The following is a 23,277-nucleotide window of genomic DNA, read 5'->3' on the forward strand; positions in this document are numbered from 1 at the left end:
ACCATTTTATATATCTCATCACAATTAATAATAATATATATTATTTATATAAAAAAAATTAATAATCTTCGACCCAGTGTTTATTCCGCCCAATTAAATTATAATTATTACAAAGGCCACTGATGTTATTGTATGTCAATTGACTAAATGTTAATTGAACGCTTACGAGTTCCTGTAAAATAGTAATAATTTTACAATAAGTTAATATGCTTAGTATGTATTATTAACTTAAATTGTCGTTGTATTCTAGAGACAAATAGGATTATTATAGTAAAAATTAAGAAAACAATAAAGTCTATATTAAATTATAAATTTTACCCTCGCCGATGACGTTTATTTCTTCTATACATTCGGTACTCACTCTCCAAATATTCGAATATTTCATACTCGTCGCACATCTACAAAAAATGATACTTAACTTGTAATCTAAGTTTGTAATTCAAACATTGTATGTAATTAAAATAGAAATACTTTCACATGTACACTTCACAATTTTAAGTTTTTAACATTTACATTTCTTTTTAGTATTTATATGGTAAAATATAAACTGTAAAATGGCTCGTAATAATTATATATATAAATTCTAATCTAATACGCAAAGTAAAGCGTCTCTTAAAATTTTTCAGTTTTTGCTTTACACAAGCCGAAATCCTTGTAGGTAAAACCACTATGAATTCTAACAAAATGTTTAAAAACTACTTACTACTCTTGAATTAACTATTTTAACTTTGTTTTATTTGCATAGATTTTAAGACAGTACCTGCTGCCTTTTACATTTATTTGCAACTATTTTAAGTTTGACATGAGAAATGCGAAAAAAATGTTTGTTCATACAAAAAAAGTGAAAGATTTAATAATAATAGCATAACAGTCTTTTAGCAGGCCTGTTATAGATTTGTTATACTTATATTACATACATTTTAGCAAATCAAATTAGAGCCTACTTAGTAAACTCGTAATAAACACATTGGTACCTATACTAAACCTGTAATCCAAGACAACCTAAGTTCTAAACCAACCAGTAGAAAATCCTCCAATGACTAATTCATGTTGATCTAATTTCATGTTGATTTGGTTACAAATTTATTTTCATGTATTATTTATTATAATTATAAAAATGTAGATTTTATTTATCTATTAATTATTATATTTATTCAATCAAATACTACGTTTCCATAATATCGCGGTATAAAATAAGCGTTCTTTATAAACACAACTGAATACGTCATAAAAATCTGTCGGGTCGTCGTCCGTCGTTCTTTCGTTCGTTCGGTCAACTTCGGCTAGTTTGTCAAATCAAATCCAATATCTCATCTTTGGATTTGTTTCATTGTTTTCACCAAGAATACAATAAAACTTTGATTATATTATATTTATTGCATACGACAGTGGAATTTGTGATAGCCAAAACATGTCGGATGGGCCAGATACACCGCCCTTTAGTACTGTAGACATCAATAGCGAGAATATAGAAGATGAAGACCTATTTGCATCTGCGGTCCAGGTATCTTATTGGAATCCCGTTTTACTACATTGTTGCACACAAGTACGCCCCCGAAAATACATCGAAAGGGGGTAACGCCCCTTTTTCATCTATTATCGTCATCTGATATTGAATAATTACTGTCTTAAACTGTATTGTTGGCTGCATAAAATTGCCGATTTGGTGATTCAATTATTACCATTTACGTGCGATATTGTCATTAACATACTTATAACTTGTGTTGTACACACACAGTGGCCTTGATGTAAAACTGCATTTTTATCATGAATTTTAATTGAAGGTAGTTATAGTAGGATGTTAAGGTGTCATCTAAATTGCTGTAATAAAAGTTAACCGTACCAATAATAGAAAAATACTACCTAATATATTAATCATATTAATGGTACTTCCCTATGCACAGGAATATTCATGTTTTTATCCCCTACTATTTATTGGAATGTTTGTAAACTTTGGTAGTCTAAAAATTTTACAAATTTTAAAATTATATATATATATATATTTTTTTTTGTTAAATCATCAGATTTTTCGACATTCTGACTTGCATAAAAGGATACTCCATAATTAAAAAAAAAATGAATTAATAGATAATGATCATGATTAATAGATGGTGATGGATGATAGATAGATCAATTAAAATTTAACAAATATTTTCTAGTAAATAATGGAATTAATTGATTTAAGGCACATTATTATCAGATTGCACATTGACATATTTAAGATTGGTTTCAAGGGAAGCCTGTTCTTCTCATATCTTATGGTGGGCACCAGATCATTCTGACATCCTGTTTATTACACATAAGGCATATAGAATGATGCTTTGATTAATGTAAGACATAGCTCAATCATAGAATTAACCTATGCCTTTCATCAATCAAATACCTACCTAGATATCTATATAAATATTTTATTATTTGTTTGTCCTATAGGTACAATGACATGTTTATATCTTAGTATTTTTATTTACCATATACTGATAATTATAATGATATATTTTTATAAACACAGTATTAAATTCTGTATTGCTATATTGACAAATATACTAAGCACAGTAAAATTAGCTTTGAATTTGCCAACTTCATTGTGCAGGAAGTCAGCCTGGACCCTGAAGTTAATGGAGCTCGGGAGGGCTTGGAAAAGGCAACCATAGGTGAACCTCCATCAATAACAACTACTCTCAGCAGCCCTATCATGGAAGAGGTAATATTAAAGAGTTTATATATTGTTTTTTTAAATCATAATTAAGATTATTGCATCTTTGATTCTTTAATAACACATTTATTATATAATGAAATAATAAAAGTAATAAATAGTTATTTTAATGACTGAAAATAAAATAGTAACCCCACCTGCACATTCGGTATACACTAGCAGGATACCAATGAGAGTGATAGATGAGGTTGAAACAATCAAAGCAGGTCAGTTGGCCTATCATGACATAACTATAAATATACTGTGGTGGTTTCTAAAGGAATGGCATGGAGGTCACTGAAAGGGTATGTTGCAAGCAATGTGACATTTAGAATCCATCACTAACAATCCCTTTCTTCCAGGAAAATATTAGCCTATGTTTTTTTTTATCCCTTATGGTATGTGTATACAAAATATTATCATAATTGGTTGAGCTGTAGCACTGAGAGGTAATAAACCATCTCCCTTGAGGGAAAGGGATTGTTAGTAATGGGGTCAAATAGCCCCATTACTAGCAATATACCCTGTCAGGTCGACCTCCATGTGGTTCTCCCTGGAAACCATCGTGACTAATTCTAGTTGAATTTGTCACAATGGGCTAACTGACATGCTTTCTTTCTCATCGGTCATCTATCACTGGTGTCCCGCCTGTGTATATCGATAGCACAGGCTGGGTTACCATATCATTATCACCCATTAAAAAAAAACCATCTTCCTTTCACATTATATGTCATTTTCATATTAAGTAAGGATACATAAATGAAGATCATCAGTTGCATAGATTAGAATAGAATAGAAATAATCTTTATTTAAATAAACTTGTTTACAAGCTCTTTTAAATCATCAAATATGGTCCTTATTCTGTGCATAGTGTATTGATATTCTATTGTTATCTATTATTCTGTTGATTGTAAACACGCATTATAGTGGTACAAACACATTGTTATGTGATTATAGTAAATAGAAGGGCCATGTTCTGATAAATTAATACTATTTTTGATTAAACAAATTATATCTATTCATTGGATTACTAGGATTAAGAGCACTTTTTAAGCACCACAAATATGTGGGATATTAACTTTATTATATCCCATATTAGTATTGCCACAATTTGAATTTGCTATTATAATTGCAGAGAAAAATCTTAAGTTATTTGTATAACTTGTAATCTTTCTTTTCGTTAAGCGATTCTAGTCCACAGGTTTCCTACTGTTTGAAGTATTATTATAAATAAATTGTACTCTTCAAAAGAATCAATTTTAAAATAATTTATATCATAATTTTTTAATATATTATGTTCTTATAAGTAATTGTGGAAATTGTTAAATTAAATGTGATAACCTTCAATTAAACCTTAGAATTTCATGCTTCTAGTCAGATTCGTATAATCAGTTGTCTAATAAATAATTACTAAATTCTGCAAATCATGTTACATCAGGAAAAACAACTATGCTTAATTATTTGTACAATTTTACATTTATTGTATAATAAAGCAGTTGTGTTTGCATGGCTGTGTTTTGGCTTGAAGGGTGGGATATGGCGTAAATTTACAGGGTACAAAGGAATAACACCTGAGTCCTCAGGAATGGTAACATGTGGGGGGTATCATGGGCGAAACAGTATACTCTGTTTTGTCCGTGGTACTGCTGATGTCAATAGGCGACGGAGACCACTTTCCATCAGGTGGGCTGTCAGCGTGTTTGCCATTCTAAGTTGTATAAAAAAAAAGTGTGTATTTAGGTAGGTAATGCTTTTTTGTCTTAAATTGTAAATATCTAGCAGTCTTAAAAATGTAATAAAATACGAGTAGGTAATAGGTATTTTATTTATATATTACAGATAGCTACAGAACGAGCAAACAACATTATAATAACAGTTACGGAACCACAAAAAATCGGAGAGGGCATGAGCTCATATGTTGCGTATCGTGTGCTTACTAAAACCAACATGCCCATATTCAGCAAACACGAATTTGCTGTGCTCAGACGTTTCAGTGATTTCCTGGGTCTGCACGAGAAGCTCACCGAGAAATATTTACGTTCCGGGAGAATTATACCGCCGGCACCTGAGAAGAGTATAGTTGGTAAGTTGTTATATTTTGTGCTTGAGGGTACTTAGAAATATCCAGTCTGGTTTTATGTCAAGTGAGTGAACACGCGTGTTCTGACGAATTTAACATTCCCTGCCCGTTACACATTAGTGGCGACGAGAAAACTAGTAAAAAAAGTGCAAACATTAAATAACAATTACAGATGCCTTAATTGAATAATAAAAATGGTAATAAAATTTAGTGAATTTGATGTAGAAATGGCTGCTGGAAAAACTACAGTTCAAAGTTTTAATTTTGTTTAGAAGCAAAAAAAAAAAAAAGGAAAAAGTACCCTCAAGCACAATATATGACCTGGTCATATATTGTGCTTGAGGGTACTTAGAAATATCTAGTGTGGTTTTATGTCAGGTGAGTGAACACGCGTGTTCTGACGAATTTAACATTTCCTGGCTGTTACACATTATAAAGTTAAAGATTTTAGTAACACCATAAGAGTGAAATACATTATTAATGCTAAATGATAAAATACATATGATCACGTAATTCTTTATATAGTATCTAGATGTGACATTATGCAATTAACATAATGCTACAGCTGTAACTGCTGTTACTACTATATTTGCTCTTTCTATCAGGAACAACCAAATTAAAAATGACTTCCACACCATCTACTGAGAGTGCAAATGGAAGCAACTCGGCAGCTAGTGTACAGTCCCAATTCGTGGAGCGGCGTCGGGCAGCTCTGGAACGGTTTCTCAATCGCGTCGCACAACATCCCGTTCTGTGCATCGATCCTGACTTCAGGGAGTTTTTAGAATCTGGTGAATTAATATATTTTGATACATAGTATTATATCTATATTTATATGTATGTTATATATTTTATTTGTATTCTATTTACCTTGTATTTACACTTTTTTTCTTGTACCTTTCCTACACTAGATTACCACCCGTTAATTATTTTCTCTTTCACTACACTGGGTTGACAAGAAGAGATCTTTTTTAGAATATTGTTAATATTATTATTTATTGTATATATATTCAATTTGTTGTGACTTTATCATATTCACCCTCTTTTTTTCTATCATAACATAGCAATATGTTACATTGTATTTACCTTCGTGTCTGGAAAGTGTGAATGCTTTCTTAATATCTTGTTTCATCTTGCTTAGATACTGAATTGCCGAAAGCGACGAGTACGTCGGCTCTAAGTGGTGCTGGGGTGCTGCGTCTTTTTAACAAAGTGGGTGAAACCGTTAACAAGATTACCTACAGAATGGACGAGTCAGATCCGGTAAGATCTCATTTAGTTTATTATACTACTAGCACGAATAAGATTAAAAAAAGATGTGGATTATCATCTGTATATTAAATTTTACTCAAGTTTATATAGCTGTTTAAATATGATTTGAACTTTTACATTTATATATTAATATTGCATAACTATACGTACATAATTGTACTGATGAAAACAAAGATTCTTAATTAATATTGTTATAATTTATACTATGAAACAGTAAGATTAACAGCAATATATTAAGGGTTTTTCACACTAGTGCCAATGATTAGTGTGACCGAGCTCTTTAGAGTGCAATGTGTATGGGCGGCAGTGGTTCGAGGAGCGGTGCGGCCGCGTGGAGGCGCTGGAGGCGTGCCTGCGGCGACTGCACGGCGCCGGCGACGCGCTGGCCGCCGAGCGCCGCGAGCTGGCCGCGCGCGCGCACGACGCCGCCCGCGCCGCCGCCGCGCTCTCCGGCGCCGACCCGCACGCGCCGCTCTCGCGCGCCCTCTCGCACACCGCCGACCTGCACGAGAAGGTACGCCCGCCGCCACACGCCGCCACACGCCGCCACACGCCGCCACACGCCGCCGAGCGCCGCGAGCTGGCCGCGCGCGCGCACGACGCCGCCCGCGCCGCCGCCGCGCTCTCCGGCGCCGACCCGCACGCGCCGCTCTCGCGCGCCCTCTCGCACACCGCCGACCTGCACGAGAAGGTACGCCCGCCGCCACACGCCGCCACACGCCGCCACACGCCGCCACACGCCGCCGAGCGCCGCGAGCTGGCCGCGCGCGCGCACGACGCCGCCCGCGCCGCCGCCGCGCTGTATACGATCCTATACGAAAGCTTGTGCTATATGTGTCCAATATAAACCCGAGTATAGTACATGTCTTTGTATATTTTTTGGTAACTCTCTCTATATATATTCTCTATATATGTTCGTCAACATACGCGACATATCAACGCAGTTCGTGGTGTAGTCGAGAATCAATCGAGGTACAGTACAATAGTCATAACCTACTACTTGAATCGCAAATATTACTTTACGATAAAACTTTTTGGTCATTTGCTAGATTTATAGAGCCTTAATATTAGTTTACGAATTACTTGTAACGACTTTAATGAATTTCTTTCATTTCTAGATCGAACAATTGAGAATTGAACAATCCAACACTGACTTCTATGTACTGAGTGAACACATTAAAGACTACCTCGGCCTTATTGGTGCCATCAAGGATGTCTTCCACGAAAGAGTCAAGGTAAGGTTATTAACATCAAAATTATGAAGTTTAGTCAATCTTTTTTTAAATTCTTCAATTTTTTTCTTTAGCTCGCAAATGAAAATTTTTATATATATCAAAATCATGTTATTAAACTCGCCACTTGTACAATTTTTTGTTATGCAATAAAGAATAATTAAATTACATATTTAATAGTTGAAAACTATTAATAACAATATGTGATGAACACTTATCTTTAACCAACTTCAAAAGTGGAGGAGCTTCTCTATTTAAATTACCAATTATGATCTGTGATACCAGTAAAGTTTTGACAATTATTTTTATTATCTTACAGGTGTTCCAAAACTGGCAACATGCTCAAATGCAACTTACGAAGCGAAGAGAAAACAAAGCGAAGGCCGAATTAGCCAACCGACCTGAAAAGATTGAACAGGCATCCAATGAAATTATTGAGGTATGCATTTCTTTTTTATATATATTACTGATAATGACGCCATTTTTCTTAACCGAATAATGTAATGTTATAGTTTTCCAGAATTACTAACTTATACTTAGAAATTCAGTTCATTTTAGTCCTTAGCATGAAGATTTCGCTAGGATATCAACTTATAAATTTATAACTCAGTTAGGGAAATGGCACCTCAAAATCAACCTCAATGTCGGATTATATATCATTTTATACCCATTTCCGATAGGTATATATTGCAGAGATTTTTTATGCAACTTAGAATGACAAACAAGCTGACTGCCCACCTGATGGAAAGTGGTAACCGTCGCCTATAGACATGAACATAACAGAGTATAATGTTTCGCCCATGATACCCTTTATACTTTGCCATTCCTAAAGAGTAGGGTGTTACACCTCTGTTCACTGTAAATTCGCTGTCTTAAAACCGAAACATAGCCATGCACAAACAACTGTACCCAAACAAACCTGATAGTATATTACTAGTGTTGCGGCTAACAATCCCTTTCCTCCACAATAATAAAATTAAACATTAATATGAAGTCTAACTATACACAGTGGGAAGCGAAAGTGGAACGTGGACAACAGGAATTCGACACAATATCCCGCGTAATCAAGAAAGAGTTGGAACGATGGGACGAAGTCCGGCTGTCGGAGCTGAGAGCCACCATCCTGCGCTACCTGGAGGAGCATATGAAGCATCAGGCACAGGTTCGTACAGCTAATCATAATCTTTTTTTTTTTAATATATATGTAAAGGTAGAATTGATGTTCCTGTGAATTCGATAATAATTACATTGGCGAACTGACAGCTCGTGTCCAATTGCAGTCCCGATAAATTAAGGCTCACAAGCAACTGAGATGATACGTTTCACTAACTCGCACGTGTCGCGTGAGTCGTGTCATATCTTAAAGTTGTTTGTTAAATAATATATAGTATATTACTGCAGCGGCCAGCAACTGAGGCATTGATGGACGAACGTGCAAATGTGGGCCGAGGCGTTGCCGAGGCACACATACACGAGTCCATCAATGCCTAGTGGCCAAGGCTTGTATAGTACTTTTTTCAAACAATGCGCGGAAATCAAAAACACAATTTTACTTTTTAAGTTCAATAACGAATAACGAACAATAATAATTTTTCATGCGCCATAATGTTCCTTTGTTTTTTTTTTTTTTTTTTTTTTTTTTCAATAAACAGGTTTCTATTTGCAAGCCAGTTCGAAATTTAAATAAAACCTTTTATTAGTTACCTCCTTGGTAGCCATGTTTCGAAGTAAAAGGTCATTCCATTTTTAAATTACAGGACAGATATGAGTTTACATAGTAATTTATCTGGCCGCAAAACACGACAGATATGGATTTTCATACAACTTTTGCTGGCCGCTGCCCGCATGTATCTGGCTAGTACGGCAATTTTGATTTATCTCGAAGAAGATTGTCAAAATAATGCTCACATTTCCAAGCATGTTTGAGAAAAATATATAATAAACATCGAATTAATTTGTGATAATCCTCCAAACCTATGCAGAGTCTTCAGGGTGGAAGGGTGCATTTTGTAGGCATTATTGAATTCACAAAAGTACCTAAATCTACCCACTTTAATAATTATTTTAGATATTTATTTACTCTTTATTACATTACTTAAAGAGTAATATAAAAATACATTACACTTACAAAGTACAAAGGACAATCTCTTCCAGACTACCTTATTCTTACTAAATTTTTAAATGAGATGAATTATGAAAAACTAATTACGATCCTCCGATCTTTGAGACAAATGTCTTGACATTAGGGTTTTTTTTTTTTTTTCTTTTTTTGTGGCGTTCACCCCGATATTAGGGTATTTTGCCAAGAACAAAACGGGGAAACGATAATAGTAATAAAAATACCTAACACAAACGAATTTAGAAAGGATAAGGATTAGGTCTAGGATATTTATAGGATATGAAACATATACTTGTACATATGAGAATATACTTATAAATATATAGGAAAAGCAATTGATGCAACTATAAATGTATTCATGTAATATAACTAAATCTTAATATTGTTATCATATATATATGAAGATAGTATTTTATAGATAATAGGATCATTGGAAGAAAGTAGAGTAAGAATAGAAGTTGGGAATGGAACACGGATGGATCGGAGATGATTAAAAAGGGAGGTGTGGTCAAATTTAGAACATGAGAAGAATATATGATTCAAGTCCGCCACTTCAGCACCGCAATTACACGACGAACTTTGTACAATACCAAGCTTGTATAAATGAGAAGGTGTGCATACGTGACCTAGACGCATACGAGTTATAATAGTTGTTGCGGTCTTTCCAAGCTTTAATTTACAAAACCATGGTTTGAAAGGAATATCGGGTTGTATAAGGCGATAAAATCTTCCTTTTATTGTACTTGTTTTTTCCCAATATTCCTTCCAGGCATACCTTAAATATATTTTTGGGAGACAAGCTAGGTCACTACAGTAATTATGATACGGATACATATCACCACAAGTTACAGCCTCTCTTGCAATAAGGTCAGCTTTGTCATTGCCGCTAATACCACTGTGTCCTGGTAACCAGGCAAAAGAAACGGAATAACCTCTCAACATGCAAAGATAAAGACTTTGTCTTATGTCACAAATAATGGGATAAACTGGTTTTGATTTAAACGGATATTTGGCTAGAGCTTGCAAAGAGCTCATAGAGTCAGTGAAAACTATTGCCTTATGTAATTTCATTAAAAGTATATATTCTACAGCTTTTAAAATACCATAACATTCCCCGGTAAAAACTGAAGACTCCGGTGGAAGTTTAATTTTTTGAACGATATTAAATTGTGAATGAAACACACCCACACCTACACAACCGCTATTGTCTGGTTTTGATGCATCAGTAAAGATGTAGTGCCATTCATTCCATTCAATGTCAGTTATAAACATAAATTTGGCATTCAATTCTGAATCATTTTTTAATAACCCAAAATCATATTTAATATTAGGAGATAAAACTAAAGATTGATATGAGCATTTATAAATGGGAAAACAGGACGATGTAAAAGTGGGAGATTCTATGGATTTATATTTTTCATAACTTTGTATTAAACATGGAGGTTTTTTATGTTTCCAATAAGATGAAGACGAAATAAAGATATGTAGTTGAGATAACTTTTGAATAAGCGGATGATCAGATAATTGTAAACAATGAAAAAAGAAGCGATCAGATAGATATTGTCTTCTTAAAACCAAAGGTGGATCACCGACTTCGAGCTGTAAAGCATTGATTGGACTTGATTTCATTGCTCCAGAGATAATCCTCAAGGCCTTTGATTGAATTAAATCCAATTTCTTAAAAGCAAATGAACTTCCTGGAGCTAACAAAAAAGTTCCATAATCAATGACACTCCTTATAAGACCATTATAAGCAAGTTTTAGTGAAACGGGATGTGCTCCCCACCAAACTCCAGCAAGGCACCTAAGAATGTTGAGGTTACGCTCACATTTCGTAGAAATATAATTACAGTGGGACAGACCTGTTAATTTATTATCTAGCACGATACCTAAAAATTTAATTTCAGTCTTTATAGGAATGTATGAGTTATCATAAAGCACCTTAATTTGTTGCGGTGATCTCATTCTTGAAAACAAAACTACACTACTCTTGGTTACAGAAAGATTAAGACCATTTGCATCTAACCACGTTTTTAACAAATCTAATGAATCAGATAATTTGGCAGAAGCAGATTCTATGGACTTCGCAATAAAATATAATAAAAGATCATCAGCATATTGTAAAATTTTGACGGATTTATCAAGGAATAATTCTAGATCGTATGTGTATATGTTAAATAAGATTGGACTGAGAACAGATCCTTGTGGAAGGCCTTTCCATACTGTTCTAGATAATTTGGTATCTTCATCTAAATTCATATATATTGTTCTTTCTGATAAAATATTAATAATGAAATTAGAAAGCATTACCGGTACATTTAGAGCTTGTAATTTAGTTTTTAAAATAGAAATTATTACATTATCATAGGCAGAATTTATATCTAAAAAGGCTGAGAGGATTGACAAATTTTGTGAGAAAGCTATATGAATATCTGAAATAAGAATGCTCACATTATCTAAGGTGCTCTTACCTTTCCTAAAACCAAACTGGTTCGGGGATAGTAAGTTATTACTTTCTAAAAACCATTCTAGACGGTTTTTCACTAAATGTTCAGCTAGCTTTAGTAAGACAGAGGAAAGTGCAACAGGACGGTATGAAGATGGTTCAGAAGGTGGTTTATGAGGCTTTAGAAATGGTATAATAATCTGAGACTTCCATGAAGTAGGTATATTTCCCGAAATAATTATGGAATTAATTATATTTAAAAAGTAAATTAATGTCGCATCGCTAGCATTTTTAAAAAAGGAATACGGTATACCGTCTTCTCCCGGTGCAGAGTCTTTAATAGAAGCTAGAACACCTTTAAGTTCTACTAGAGTAAAAGGAGAGTCAAGTTCGAATAATTCGTCAGAGACGGATAGAGAAATATTGTAAAGGCATTCCGGCACATAACTAGGAGCAAGACGATCTAAAAATTTATTCGCTAAAGTTAAATCGAGTGCAGAACGTGATGTATGATCACTAAAGGCAGATCTGAATCTTTTAATATTATTCCAAACGACTGATGAATTAACTTCTGGACAGATAGAAGAACAAAATCTTCTCCAGCCTTCTAATTTCTTTTTTTTCAGTAGTTTTCGAGTAGAACGTGAAACTGCGGTGTAAATTTCAAAATTTTCTGGTGTCATGTAATTATTATAATTTTTTTCAGCCTCTTTACGATTTTTAATTGCTTCCGTACAATCTTTGTCCCACCAAGGTGGCGAGGGAATTTTCCCTGAAGCACTATTTTTAACAGGAAATAATAAATCAGCAACCTCCTTCATATTTATCATCAAGTCATTACAACATTGATGTTCATTTCCATGGTAAACAATAGGTAACTCCGATATTTTATTATCTAAATATTGTTTGTAAATATTCCAGTCTACATTTGATAAATTATATTTAAGCCGAGGACCACTCTTTCGACTTGAGGGAATGGAAATTGGAAAAGAAAGAATGAGGGGAAAGTGATCGCTTCCGAAAGTAGAGGAATGAGGATACCACGACAGTGAAGAAGCTAAATCAGAAGAACATATTGAAATGTCAGGAGCACTAAACCCTTCATTCGGTGCAGTTCTACGTGTTGGTACATCTGAGTTAATAATACATAAGTTGTAAGTGTCAATTATCGTCAGGAGTTTTCCACCATAAAAATTAGAAGTAGAACTGCCCCACGATTGGTGTTGAGCATTAAAATCGCCCATTACGAGAAAAGGTTTAGGTAAAATTGAAAATAATTGTTCTAGTTGTGAATATATTTGGCATGTAGGATCAGGAATATATAAAGTAACAAAACAGATACCATTTATAATTATAGCAGCTGCATTAATGCCGCTATATACAGGAAGCGAAAAAGAAGAAAAAGGAAGGGAGTTTTTGACCAATATGGCAACACCGCCATATCCGTCAGCTCTATCATCACGGAGACTTGTAAAGCCTGAAATCCTAAAAGGATATCCTGGCTTTAACCAAGTCTCTTGGAGAGCTATTATAAAAGGATTATATTTATTAATCAAATAAAATAAGTCTGATTTCTTGTTTGTTATGCTACGACAGTTCCACTGAATTATTAGGACTTTGTAATCCATTGTGAGAAGTTAATAATTGAGAAAATACATTGTAAATGGCATCGTTGGACGGTGGTAAAGTTGTTTGTATCATTTTCGATTGCGATAACACTTTAATAAGCATGAGAATAATATCAAAGATGGATTGATTATTGTCAATATTATTTGATGATAATGCACAACCATTAGAGGGAGCAGGAATATTATATTCCTTAACTATGGCTTCATGGGCAGAACGATCATATCCTTGTTGTGCTTTTTGAGGAGAGCGTGGTTTAAGTGTAACTGTTTTTTTATGTGATGATTGAATATGTGGTAATGATGATTTCTCTTTGAGGAAAGAAGATTGAAAATGAGATTTATTGGACGGAGATGATGATGTTAATACATCTGAATATAGTTTAGAAGTGGGAGGATGAAATTTTGATGCTTCAGCATAAGAAACACAACTGTGGGCCATTGTTTCTTTAATGGCTTTCTGACGTGCATATTCAGGACATTTCTTACTAATTGCTGAATGAGAACCATTACACAAGATACAAGAAACATTTTCCTCATCTACTTCACATTTATCACCTGTATGATTTTGCCTGCATTTATAACACCGAGGATTTGAACGACACTGCATCTTGACATGTCCGAACCTACAGCAGTTATAGCATTGGATAGTGGGGTAAATGTACAAATCTACAGTTAATGATGTGTAAAACATAAATACTCTTTTTGGTAATATTTGTCCATCAAAAGTAATAACAATGGTTTCAGTATTAATAAAACTTGGTTGTCCTTCATTAATGGTCTTTTTCTTAATTCTTCTGGTTTTTAGAATTCTCCCACAACCTATAGGTACTGATATATTTTGGATTACTTCCTCTTCTGTCCAATCTTTAGGAATACCCCTCACAATTCCCATACGGGTTACATGGAAAGAAGGTATAAATGCCTTAAAATTATGTGTTTCTAAGTGACTATTATTTAAAAATGCATTTGCATTTTCAAAATTTGAGAAAGAAAGCGATAAACGGTTTCTTCCTATTCTTTTGAGGCTACCATTCACTATATTATTTATCTTATTAGTGTGTAAAAAGCGACCAAATGCAATAGGATGTAATGTAGTGTTATCATTAGGATGTGTTTCATTTTTTTGTACATGAACGACATAAGGAGCTACATCCTCGGCATTGTACAAAGTTCTGCTTAAAGTACTGGGTGGAGAAGCAGGTTTAACAGACTCGGTATTATTTACAACTGGTATTGATACTAGAGTTTGATTCTCATCCTCAATACATTGACAATCACTATCTTTAATTTTAGATTCGAGACCTTTGGTGTGCCTCCTTCGTTTTTTATTGCAATGTTTGCAAATGCGACGTTCGCCACGTACTCGCTTACGTTTAGAACTTGCAACGCTAGAACCATCTGTGTCCATACTAGATTCACCCAATATATCAAAACTATTATTAAATGGGATAGTTATATTTGCAGACACCTGGGGGGTTGTCCCCCCAGGGTCTATAGGTGGATCCATAATGTCTAATTAATATAGGTAATTTACTTACCAATATTTACAGCAACAAACACTATTACTACAAAATATACAATTATATATACAATCTAATACACAATATATAAATAAAACTAATCCTTATATAATTAAAAATAAAATTAATTTAAAGAAGATCAAAAAACACTCCCGCTTTTTTAAACGTTTCCCGCGCTTTTTCACATTAGGGTTGTGTATTTTTATTTCTCTTTTATTTGCAGGCAATTCGCTACTGGGACGCGTTCCTGCCAGAGGCGCGGGCGATTAAATGAGTCGGGGAATGACGGCGGCGCGCTTCGCCTTAACCGCACCCGCCATCAACCGACACCCGCACCCACATCGCTCTTAACACCCTAACCATAAGGTTTATTATCCATTGATCCATCCACTTGAACGTGAGCATATTCATACTTACCGACCTTAATTGTCTACCTTATATTAATATACATAAGGATGAAATATGTTAAATGTAGTCAGTGTTCGAGCAATACCGTGTTCAATGAGTTTTTCCGTATTTTATTATAATATAATTCCTATTGTCGGATAAAGGTTTATCAAAACGATTCGCTTGTAAAATAAACTCTAAAAAAGGAAAGAAGTTTGCCTAATCACGAATTAAAATATAGATCACTAATAACTTCTATAAGCGATCTCAAATTGCCAAAATGTATATAATTATTAATTGCGAATGGAAAATATTTAATAAAAATAGCTAAAATTTAATATTTATCTTTTATCTAAAAGTCAAATATATCGTCATAGTCGTAGAATACTGACGGATCTATATATGTAATCTTTGTCAGATCCGTCAGTATTCTACGACTATGACGATTTACCTTTACTATATCTACTTTGAACATAGGAAATAGTGATTGATTGCTCTTAAAAATATTTCTACCGTCTTCTAAAAGGAGGAATTCAATTGTATGGTTTAGATATGTTCCCGGTTATATTCGCTAACTTGTGACACGGTTTTGATCATTATTTTTAATCGAAACTGTTTACTGAGAATAGCAAACTTACAAATCTTAAGTGTGATGCACTACATATTCGTTAACTTTCACATTTGTGATAATAATAGGATTACATTGGATATTTTTTGTGTTAATCTTTAACTGGTGCAATAAAGAGAAATAAATTTGAAGATACCATAATCCTTAGTAGTATTATGAATATGAAAGCAAGTTCCTTACCCCATAGCGCCTTCACGGCTCAGCCAAACGTCACATTTAGTATACACATAGTCAGAGGCGGCTCTAGCCCATGCAATCAATATCCTAGTGCAAGTGCATGCAAGTAATATCCTACTAGAGGAGTAGGCACGCGGTCAAAATGATATATTTACAGGTATATTTTTACCAATGAACAGAAATGCGGGTAATTTTAAATGATGTTAGCAAGCAATAAGTATACGAGTAAAAAGTATTTTTTAGGGAAAAAACGATTACAAGGATAAAACAAGCACATATTTTTGACTACAATACAAGACGCTCGTGATACAATGGAAATATATTAAAAAAAAAATACATGACTTGTCGTGTTTTTGCATTAGCAAAAACTAACGATGCACTCAAATGACTCCTGCTCTTTGAAAGAATCATGAATGACTCGACGCTTGCTAAGACCCTGCGCCCGTATTGCATTACGCGCTCTGCACCATAGGTAAAGCCGCCTCTGCACTTAGTATTTGATATATGGATGTACATAGACTATCTCGGTAACACAGACGAGGTTGCGAATACAGCTGGTAACGTCATAGAAGTATTGATTATCTTATTTATTTATGTATATACATTAATTATAATTGTAGTTTAATAATTTTTTTTTTTTGTATTTTGTAGCGTTTTTTGTTTTTCATTCTTTTTATCTCTTTTTACTGTTTATGTCTGTATTATGTGTATGTTTATATTATTATTTGTGTGTTTTAAGTAATGCAAATAACATATCTATCAGATATATAAATATTTTCCATTCGCAGATTACTAATTGAATCTTATAGGGCTTACATAAAGTACCCATAACAATTTAAAATATGAAAGTATGTTCTGATGGGTGAGTAATGAAAAAAGTATAAAAATCTGCCCCACGCTGTACAACCATCTGTTTGTATTGATTATTAATTAGATAGGTAAAATGTAACAATGTGTATATTCGTAATCTAATATCTAGAAATAAAAAAAAAAATATTTTTATTACAAACCTTTCATGATTAACTACGACATTGTGAATGTGTTTTATTTTTAATAAACACACTTGTACGCTTTATTTAAAAAAAAATCTATTGTTTAAAAAAATAAAGAGTCAAAGACAAACCTAAAAATATTGTAAGTAGCCCACTTATTCATAAAAACTAAAACTTTCTACAAATCTATTTTAACGAATCTGATTTGAAAGAGTCAGTTTTCACTGTTTTGACACTTTCTTTCAAATTGGGAATTAAAATCTAAAGAGAAAACAGTTCAATTGCTAAACTAGGTTTATAAAAGGTTTAACGTTTTTGTAAATATGGAGGTATGTGTTTATGGGTGCAATTAGATTTTTATTTAATAGTCCCTATAGTTTTTAATTTTCGTGGTTACCAAGCTATGGTGACCACGCAGAGCCCAAAACATAAGGATAAATACTTGCTTAAGTATTTACGCGCAAGCGAACTGCTTACATTTTTTTATATTGAATTATTTATTGAACACAATTATGTTTTTTTTTATTGTATTGTTGAATTCATTCCCTCAATTCGGGACCACATAATCTCTGTTATTTTATACTTTTATACGTGTAGCATAGTATGTTTCTTTGCATATCGCTTTGGCTACAATCAAAGTTTAGCCTTGATTTGTAATATTTCATAATGTCTTTATGAAGACAATTTAAATGCTAATTCTACACTTATATTTCTCTTTAGGAAAACTAAGATTTTGTATTTACAATTGAGAAATTTCGCAATAAGGAAAGTGTATTATTTCGTATACATTTTTATTTATTAATTATTATATTTAGCTATTCTGTAATCAGTAACTAATTTGACATTTAGGGCGTCTGCAGACGAATAACTTTTATTCACGAAAAATATCATTTAATCATGCATTCGTACCTCGAGAATTATTCCTTAATAAAATTATCTAAATTTAAAATCCATCCTACCTAAAGTTCAGTAATAACCTTTTAATTAAATTTTTTTTACAAATTTAACTAAATACAAATTTATGATTACGTGACTACTTCTGTATAAACTGTTATCCCTCTCCATATTGCATTCGAATATTGTGTACAAATCGAGTGCTACGTATACTATAAAATCAATAATCGACAGAATGCCTATGAATACTCCATCTGGGTTTATTAGTCGTGTGGATTTTACTTCTATAAAAATAGTTGATCTTATATAATATATATATATATATATATATAAAGATCAGTGCAGACTCGCAATGAAACATAACGCAGGTCTTGTCAGGCGCTATCTATTTTGTTGTACCAATTTCAATCATATGTTCTAAATACTAAAGTCAAATTTCAAGTGGTCATGGATTTTTTTCAAACAATAATTATTGGGATATGATATTGATATTTAAACAATGCATATTTCAGTAACGAGTTAGTCTTCGCCGTTATGGCGTCGGTCTGCACTGATCCTATTAAATATAAATAGATAAAAACACTATATTTGTCAAGAAAAATGTATATAAACGAGGCTCTAGACTTACTTACCTATTGTCCAATGAACAATCATTACGTATTTATCAAGAATAATTATCAATTCGAGAATAGAATCAAACCAAGGAACTCAAAGCCTCAAAACTGCATTCAAGTCACTAGACCATAATGTTAAATGTAATATAATGTATAAATCGGTCAGTGTACGATGCAGTCTTACATTGATCCTAGATAGTTTTCATTGTATAATGTTCAACTCATTATACTAGTGTGTAAGGCACTTCATGTTTTGTTACTAGTTATTACTATGACATTATAACTAGGGGGCGTCGGTGTAACATTCAAGAAGTTCTAGATAAAAGAGGGAGAAAGAGAGAAAATCCATTTAATTTGTGTTATTCATTGTCTAACAGAGCTGTTATTATAATGATATTCTGTGTGATAGGTAAATGTACAAATTATGCTAATTGTTTACTTTTTTTTTTTTTCTTATAAAATTTTTATTGTACACGGAAACAACAAAGGGAAATGTCTAAATATGGAACAGTATTACTTCACGAACTTATTCCTATGAAGAATTTCTACCAAACTAAAGAGAATAAAGAAAAAAGGATTTTCTAAAAATAAAATATAATTTTCAGGAATGCAGTGTAATTTTTATTTTATTTTTTTCACATTTAAATGAATTATTATGGTTTTTAATTGGAACGGAGGTATAATTTGGAGGGACATCTTAGACTCGTCATCCAGCAGTTATAATGTCATTATTACTTGTATGTATATTTTTATAGTCATTGTTTTTATTTTAACTATAAGAATACTAGATATCGTATATTAGAAATTGTATTCCAAAAGAATGATTACGTGTGTGTTGCAGACAAAGTCATAATTTGGACATTCTCAATAATTCTAAAACGTAAATTTTGCACATTATATTAACATGGTGTATTTTGCTCAGATTGTTGTTAAAAATGTATCATCCACATATTTTATGGTAATAATATTTTCTTGATCAAGCATACGTGATCGATTTTGACTTTGTTAATACTTTATTTTGGTTACGTGAATAATGTTTTAAGGCGTTATTGTTTTTATTGTTCAAATAACATATTGGGTTGGTGCATATGAAATTGCCGATTTAAACAGAGGATCAAAAACAAAAAATAATTCATTTAAAAATTATTTATTTGTGATATAATAATTACTTATTGGCTTCAACACATAACAACCAACAATCCACCAAAGAATTTATGCTATTATAAAAAGAAATTATCTTTTTTTTTTAATCAATAAATTCACGAAAGGCAACATATACAATATCTTGATAAGATTTAAGTTTCTTATTTTTCAAAAAATTGTCCTAATTTCTGAACATATGGAGTAATGTGTTGAAGAAAGATCAGGCGAGTATGGTGGGTGCGGTAAAACTTCATATTCTAGCTCATGTATTTTTTTATTAACGATTTACGCGACATGTGGTCTAACGTTGTCATGAAGCAGGATTACATCAATTCTGCTAACCAATTTTTGCTGTTTCTCTTTTAATTTTTCATGCATCTTATGCAGTTCGACACAATACTTTTGGGTATTCATTGTCTCACTGTGGCAAAAAGTTATAATGGATAACGCCTGTTTGTGACTACCATATAGTAAGCATAACTTCTCGAGGGTGAAGTTTTGATTTGGGGCCAAACATGGACGTTCACTCTTATGTAACTAGACCTTCGTGTATTATCATAAAGCACTCACTTTTCATCGCATGTTACTATACGGTCAAGAAAAGGTTCAGTTATTTGTCGATGGTAAAGAAATGATAAAACGATTTTTTCTTATTTTGCTCTAAGAGTTTGGTACCCACTGATCAAGCTTCCTTGCTTTACCAATTCTTCTAAGACCTCAAACAACAGTTGCATGATAGACAGCGAGTTCTTGTGCAAGTTCTTGTGTATTTATATGCACATTGGACTCCACTAATTGTTGTAAAATTTGCTCTTCCAGTACGCGCGAAGGTCGACCGCGAGGCTCATTTTCAAAATTCTCTACTCCACAACGAAATTTTTGGAACCAATTTCTCACTGTCCTTTTAGAAACTGTATTCTCCCCTAATTTCTCTTTTTTTTTTTTTTGCTGTTTCACGTGAACTTAATCCACCTTTGAACTCATAAAACATGATACCTCTATTTTTTTTTCGAATCCATGGTAACAAAGAAAAACTTAAGTCACGTCTAACGTCTGAATCCTCTGTTGTTGTTTAAAATATCAATCAAGTACATGCTACGCTTTGTTTACAATAACAAAAATTAACAAATCAAAACGTGTTCGTTAATACGCGCCCACTGTTTTACATTGTTACGCAATCTGCAATTTCATATGCACCAACCCAATATTTTTAAAAATGTTTACATTTATAATACTAAAGTCGTACAACAACAGTGCGAAATGTTATGTGTGCATACATGTTAAGTATTCGACATTATGTTTTATTGGAAATGCGTAGAATATATAATTAGTGACTTCGTCTGTAACAAAATATTTACCTTATTAGATAATTATTAGGTAGAGTGATTGAAAAAATCTCGAGTCTAATGTATTCCTTATTTTTTATATTGCCAAATATATTTAGAGGTAATTTGGTGTAACGGAAGAGATAAATATAAATAAAATAATGTTGATTTCGAATTCAAACATTTGTGATTTTATTTCCTTTTGTTTATAGCAACCTAATTATTACTCAGCTATATATAGGTATAATACTCTAACGACCTGTTTTGGCTTCGTACGGATGCAATTCATTACAAAACATTAAATTTGTTGATTTCTACAAAGGTGCATATTCTCGTACATTCAAATTTTCCATAAAAGAAATAAATGAGATTTAAAACTCTATTCCCAAGTTTATAGTATTTATAAATAATTATACAGTTTCTGATAAAAACAATTATCCATACTATTATATAACAGTCTAACAGACAATGAAATCCGTAGTGGATAATATATGCTCTATAAAGGTTTCTTATTACCATTTTGATAGGAAACCATAAAATACCGCAACGAGATAATCGAAAAAGGTTTTTGTATTTGTCAGCCACTTATCATATGCATAGTCAATTTTCTGAAAATAAAATCGCTATCAATAAGCTTATAATGACGTAGTGTTTTAAATTTCAATAAGATTACTCACGATTTTCCGGATTATGAACAAACGAGTTGGTCATTGGTGAGGATAAAAACCGATAACGATAACTCGATAATGATTCGTCATACCGTTAGTAGACATGATTAAAATATATTAATATACAAATGAATTCTAAATATAACGAATACCCGTACGCTCATGAATAAAAAGTACGATTGTAGAACCTATACCAACTTATTTGCAATTTTCTAAGTTCCCTAATCCGGTAAATCGTAAGGTGTTTTTAATGGGTCAGCTTCTGTAGACATGCTGCAAACGGATTTATTTAGGTCTAGAATCGCTTTGGTCAGCGTACGCTCCTCGGAGGCAGATTTAATGTACTCTCAGACATGTCTATGCGCCTACTATGTTTTTGATAACCTTCGTCAAGAAAATCCCAAAAGTTCCCTTAGTGGCCAAAATATATTTGTAAATATTCTTATCATACGACCTTCTCGCTACGTTTTAGCGATGTAAGCAAGGACAACGGCCTCTGTAAATCTACGGATCTCACTTTGTTTTTTTTTTTAATAAATTCGCGCTTGTATGTATTCTTCTATGAATTGGATGAATTGAACACGGTCCTTGTGAATTATTGCAATAGTCAGTGGGTTCTTATAGATTAAAAATCGTTTAACCTTAAAACTGAGTAGTTTTCAAGAGCTAATTAAGTACTAAATAAATATTTACAGAATTTTCCGGAAACGCTAGAACACAATGTTATTGTCCAAACGAATTGAAATAAATATAATTTATGATAAGATATTTAGGTATTAAATGTCTGAAACTGGTTGTCAGTGATTGATGAGTTTCATTATTTGTTTCAATCTTTAAAAACAATCATAGATTAGGCACGGACAATGTACCAACGTAACTTCGAATGGTCGAAACAATTTCTCGTTGATTCCCGTACTCTATACCTAATTGATATCTACATTAAGACGCACTATATTTTGACTCCTATAATATTATTGTCTGACATAAACAATAATGGATCCAGGAGCCAAATACAAAACTTAGTATAGATTCTGCATAATTACAATAAGTACTTAGTTAAAATCTAACACCTTGGGAAACCCAATCAATACCTATTATCATTATAGATAACATACTTACTTATCATGTGTCTATAGATAGATCATTATTGTTTGTATACATTATGATAGTTTAACATTTTTTAAGTTTACGACCACCACTCCAAACGCCCTATTTCTGAAAATTCATCAAGGCGTTTAGTAAACATGGTCCATCAAATATCCGGACAAATATACCTACCTAATTATCTAAATAGGGAGAAAGGGATTGTTAGTTATGAGGTCTAATAGCACCATTGCTAGCAATATACCCTCTCAGGTCGACCACCACGCGGTTCCCCCTGGAAACCATCATGGTTAATTCTTATCGAATTCATCATGGTGAGCTTGCATTCATCGTCATTTATTATCCCTCACTGGTGC

At 33.0% G+C, this 23,277-nt stretch overlaps 1 protein-coding gene across 1 annotated transcript; it reads left to right on the plus strand.

Annotated features, from left to right (window-relative positions):
- Window positions 1-1,243: 1,243 nt before the first annotated feature.
- LOC113521694 (sorting nexin-2) lies at window positions 1,244-21,330 on the plus strand. Its single transcript, XM_026907320.3, has 10 exons — window positions 1,244-1,504; window positions 2,591-2,701; window positions 4,532-4,775; window positions 5,378-5,563; window positions 5,914-6,035; window positions 6,352-6,735; window positions 7,163-7,279; window positions 7,596-7,715; window positions 8,286-8,438; window positions 15,213-21,330. Exons 1-10 carry the CDS (start codon window positions 1,412-1,414, stop codon window positions 15,261-15,263), a joined length of 1,581 nt encoding a protein of 526 aa, XP_026763121.2. The 5' UTR covers window positions 1,244-1,411; the 3' UTR covers window positions 15,264-21,330.
- The last annotated feature ends 1,947 nt before the right edge of the window (window positions 21,331-23,277 follow it).

Source organism: Galleria mellonella, unplaced genomic scaffold (genome assembly GCF_026898425.1).
Source record: "Galleria mellonella isolate WM207_F2 unplaced genomic scaffold, CSIRO_AGI_GalMel_v1 utg63, whole genome shotgun sequence".
Classification (NCBI taxonomy): Eukaryota; Metazoa; Arthropoda; class Insecta; order Lepidoptera; family Pyralidae; genus Galleria; species Galleria mellonella.

Coding starts and splice junctions, on each gene's coding strand:
- LOC113521694 (XM_026907320.3), top strand. CDS start 1,412: ATGTCGGATGGGCCAGATACACCGCCCTTTAGTACTGTAGACATCAAT. Junction 7,280..7,595: donor TCTTCCACGAAAGAGTCAAG/GTAAGGTTATTA, acceptor ATTATCTTACAG/GTGTTCCAAAACTGGCAACA. Junction 8,439..15,212: donor ATATGAAGCATCAGGCACAG/GTTCGTACAGCT, acceptor TTTTATTTGCAG/GCAATTCGCTACTGGGACGC.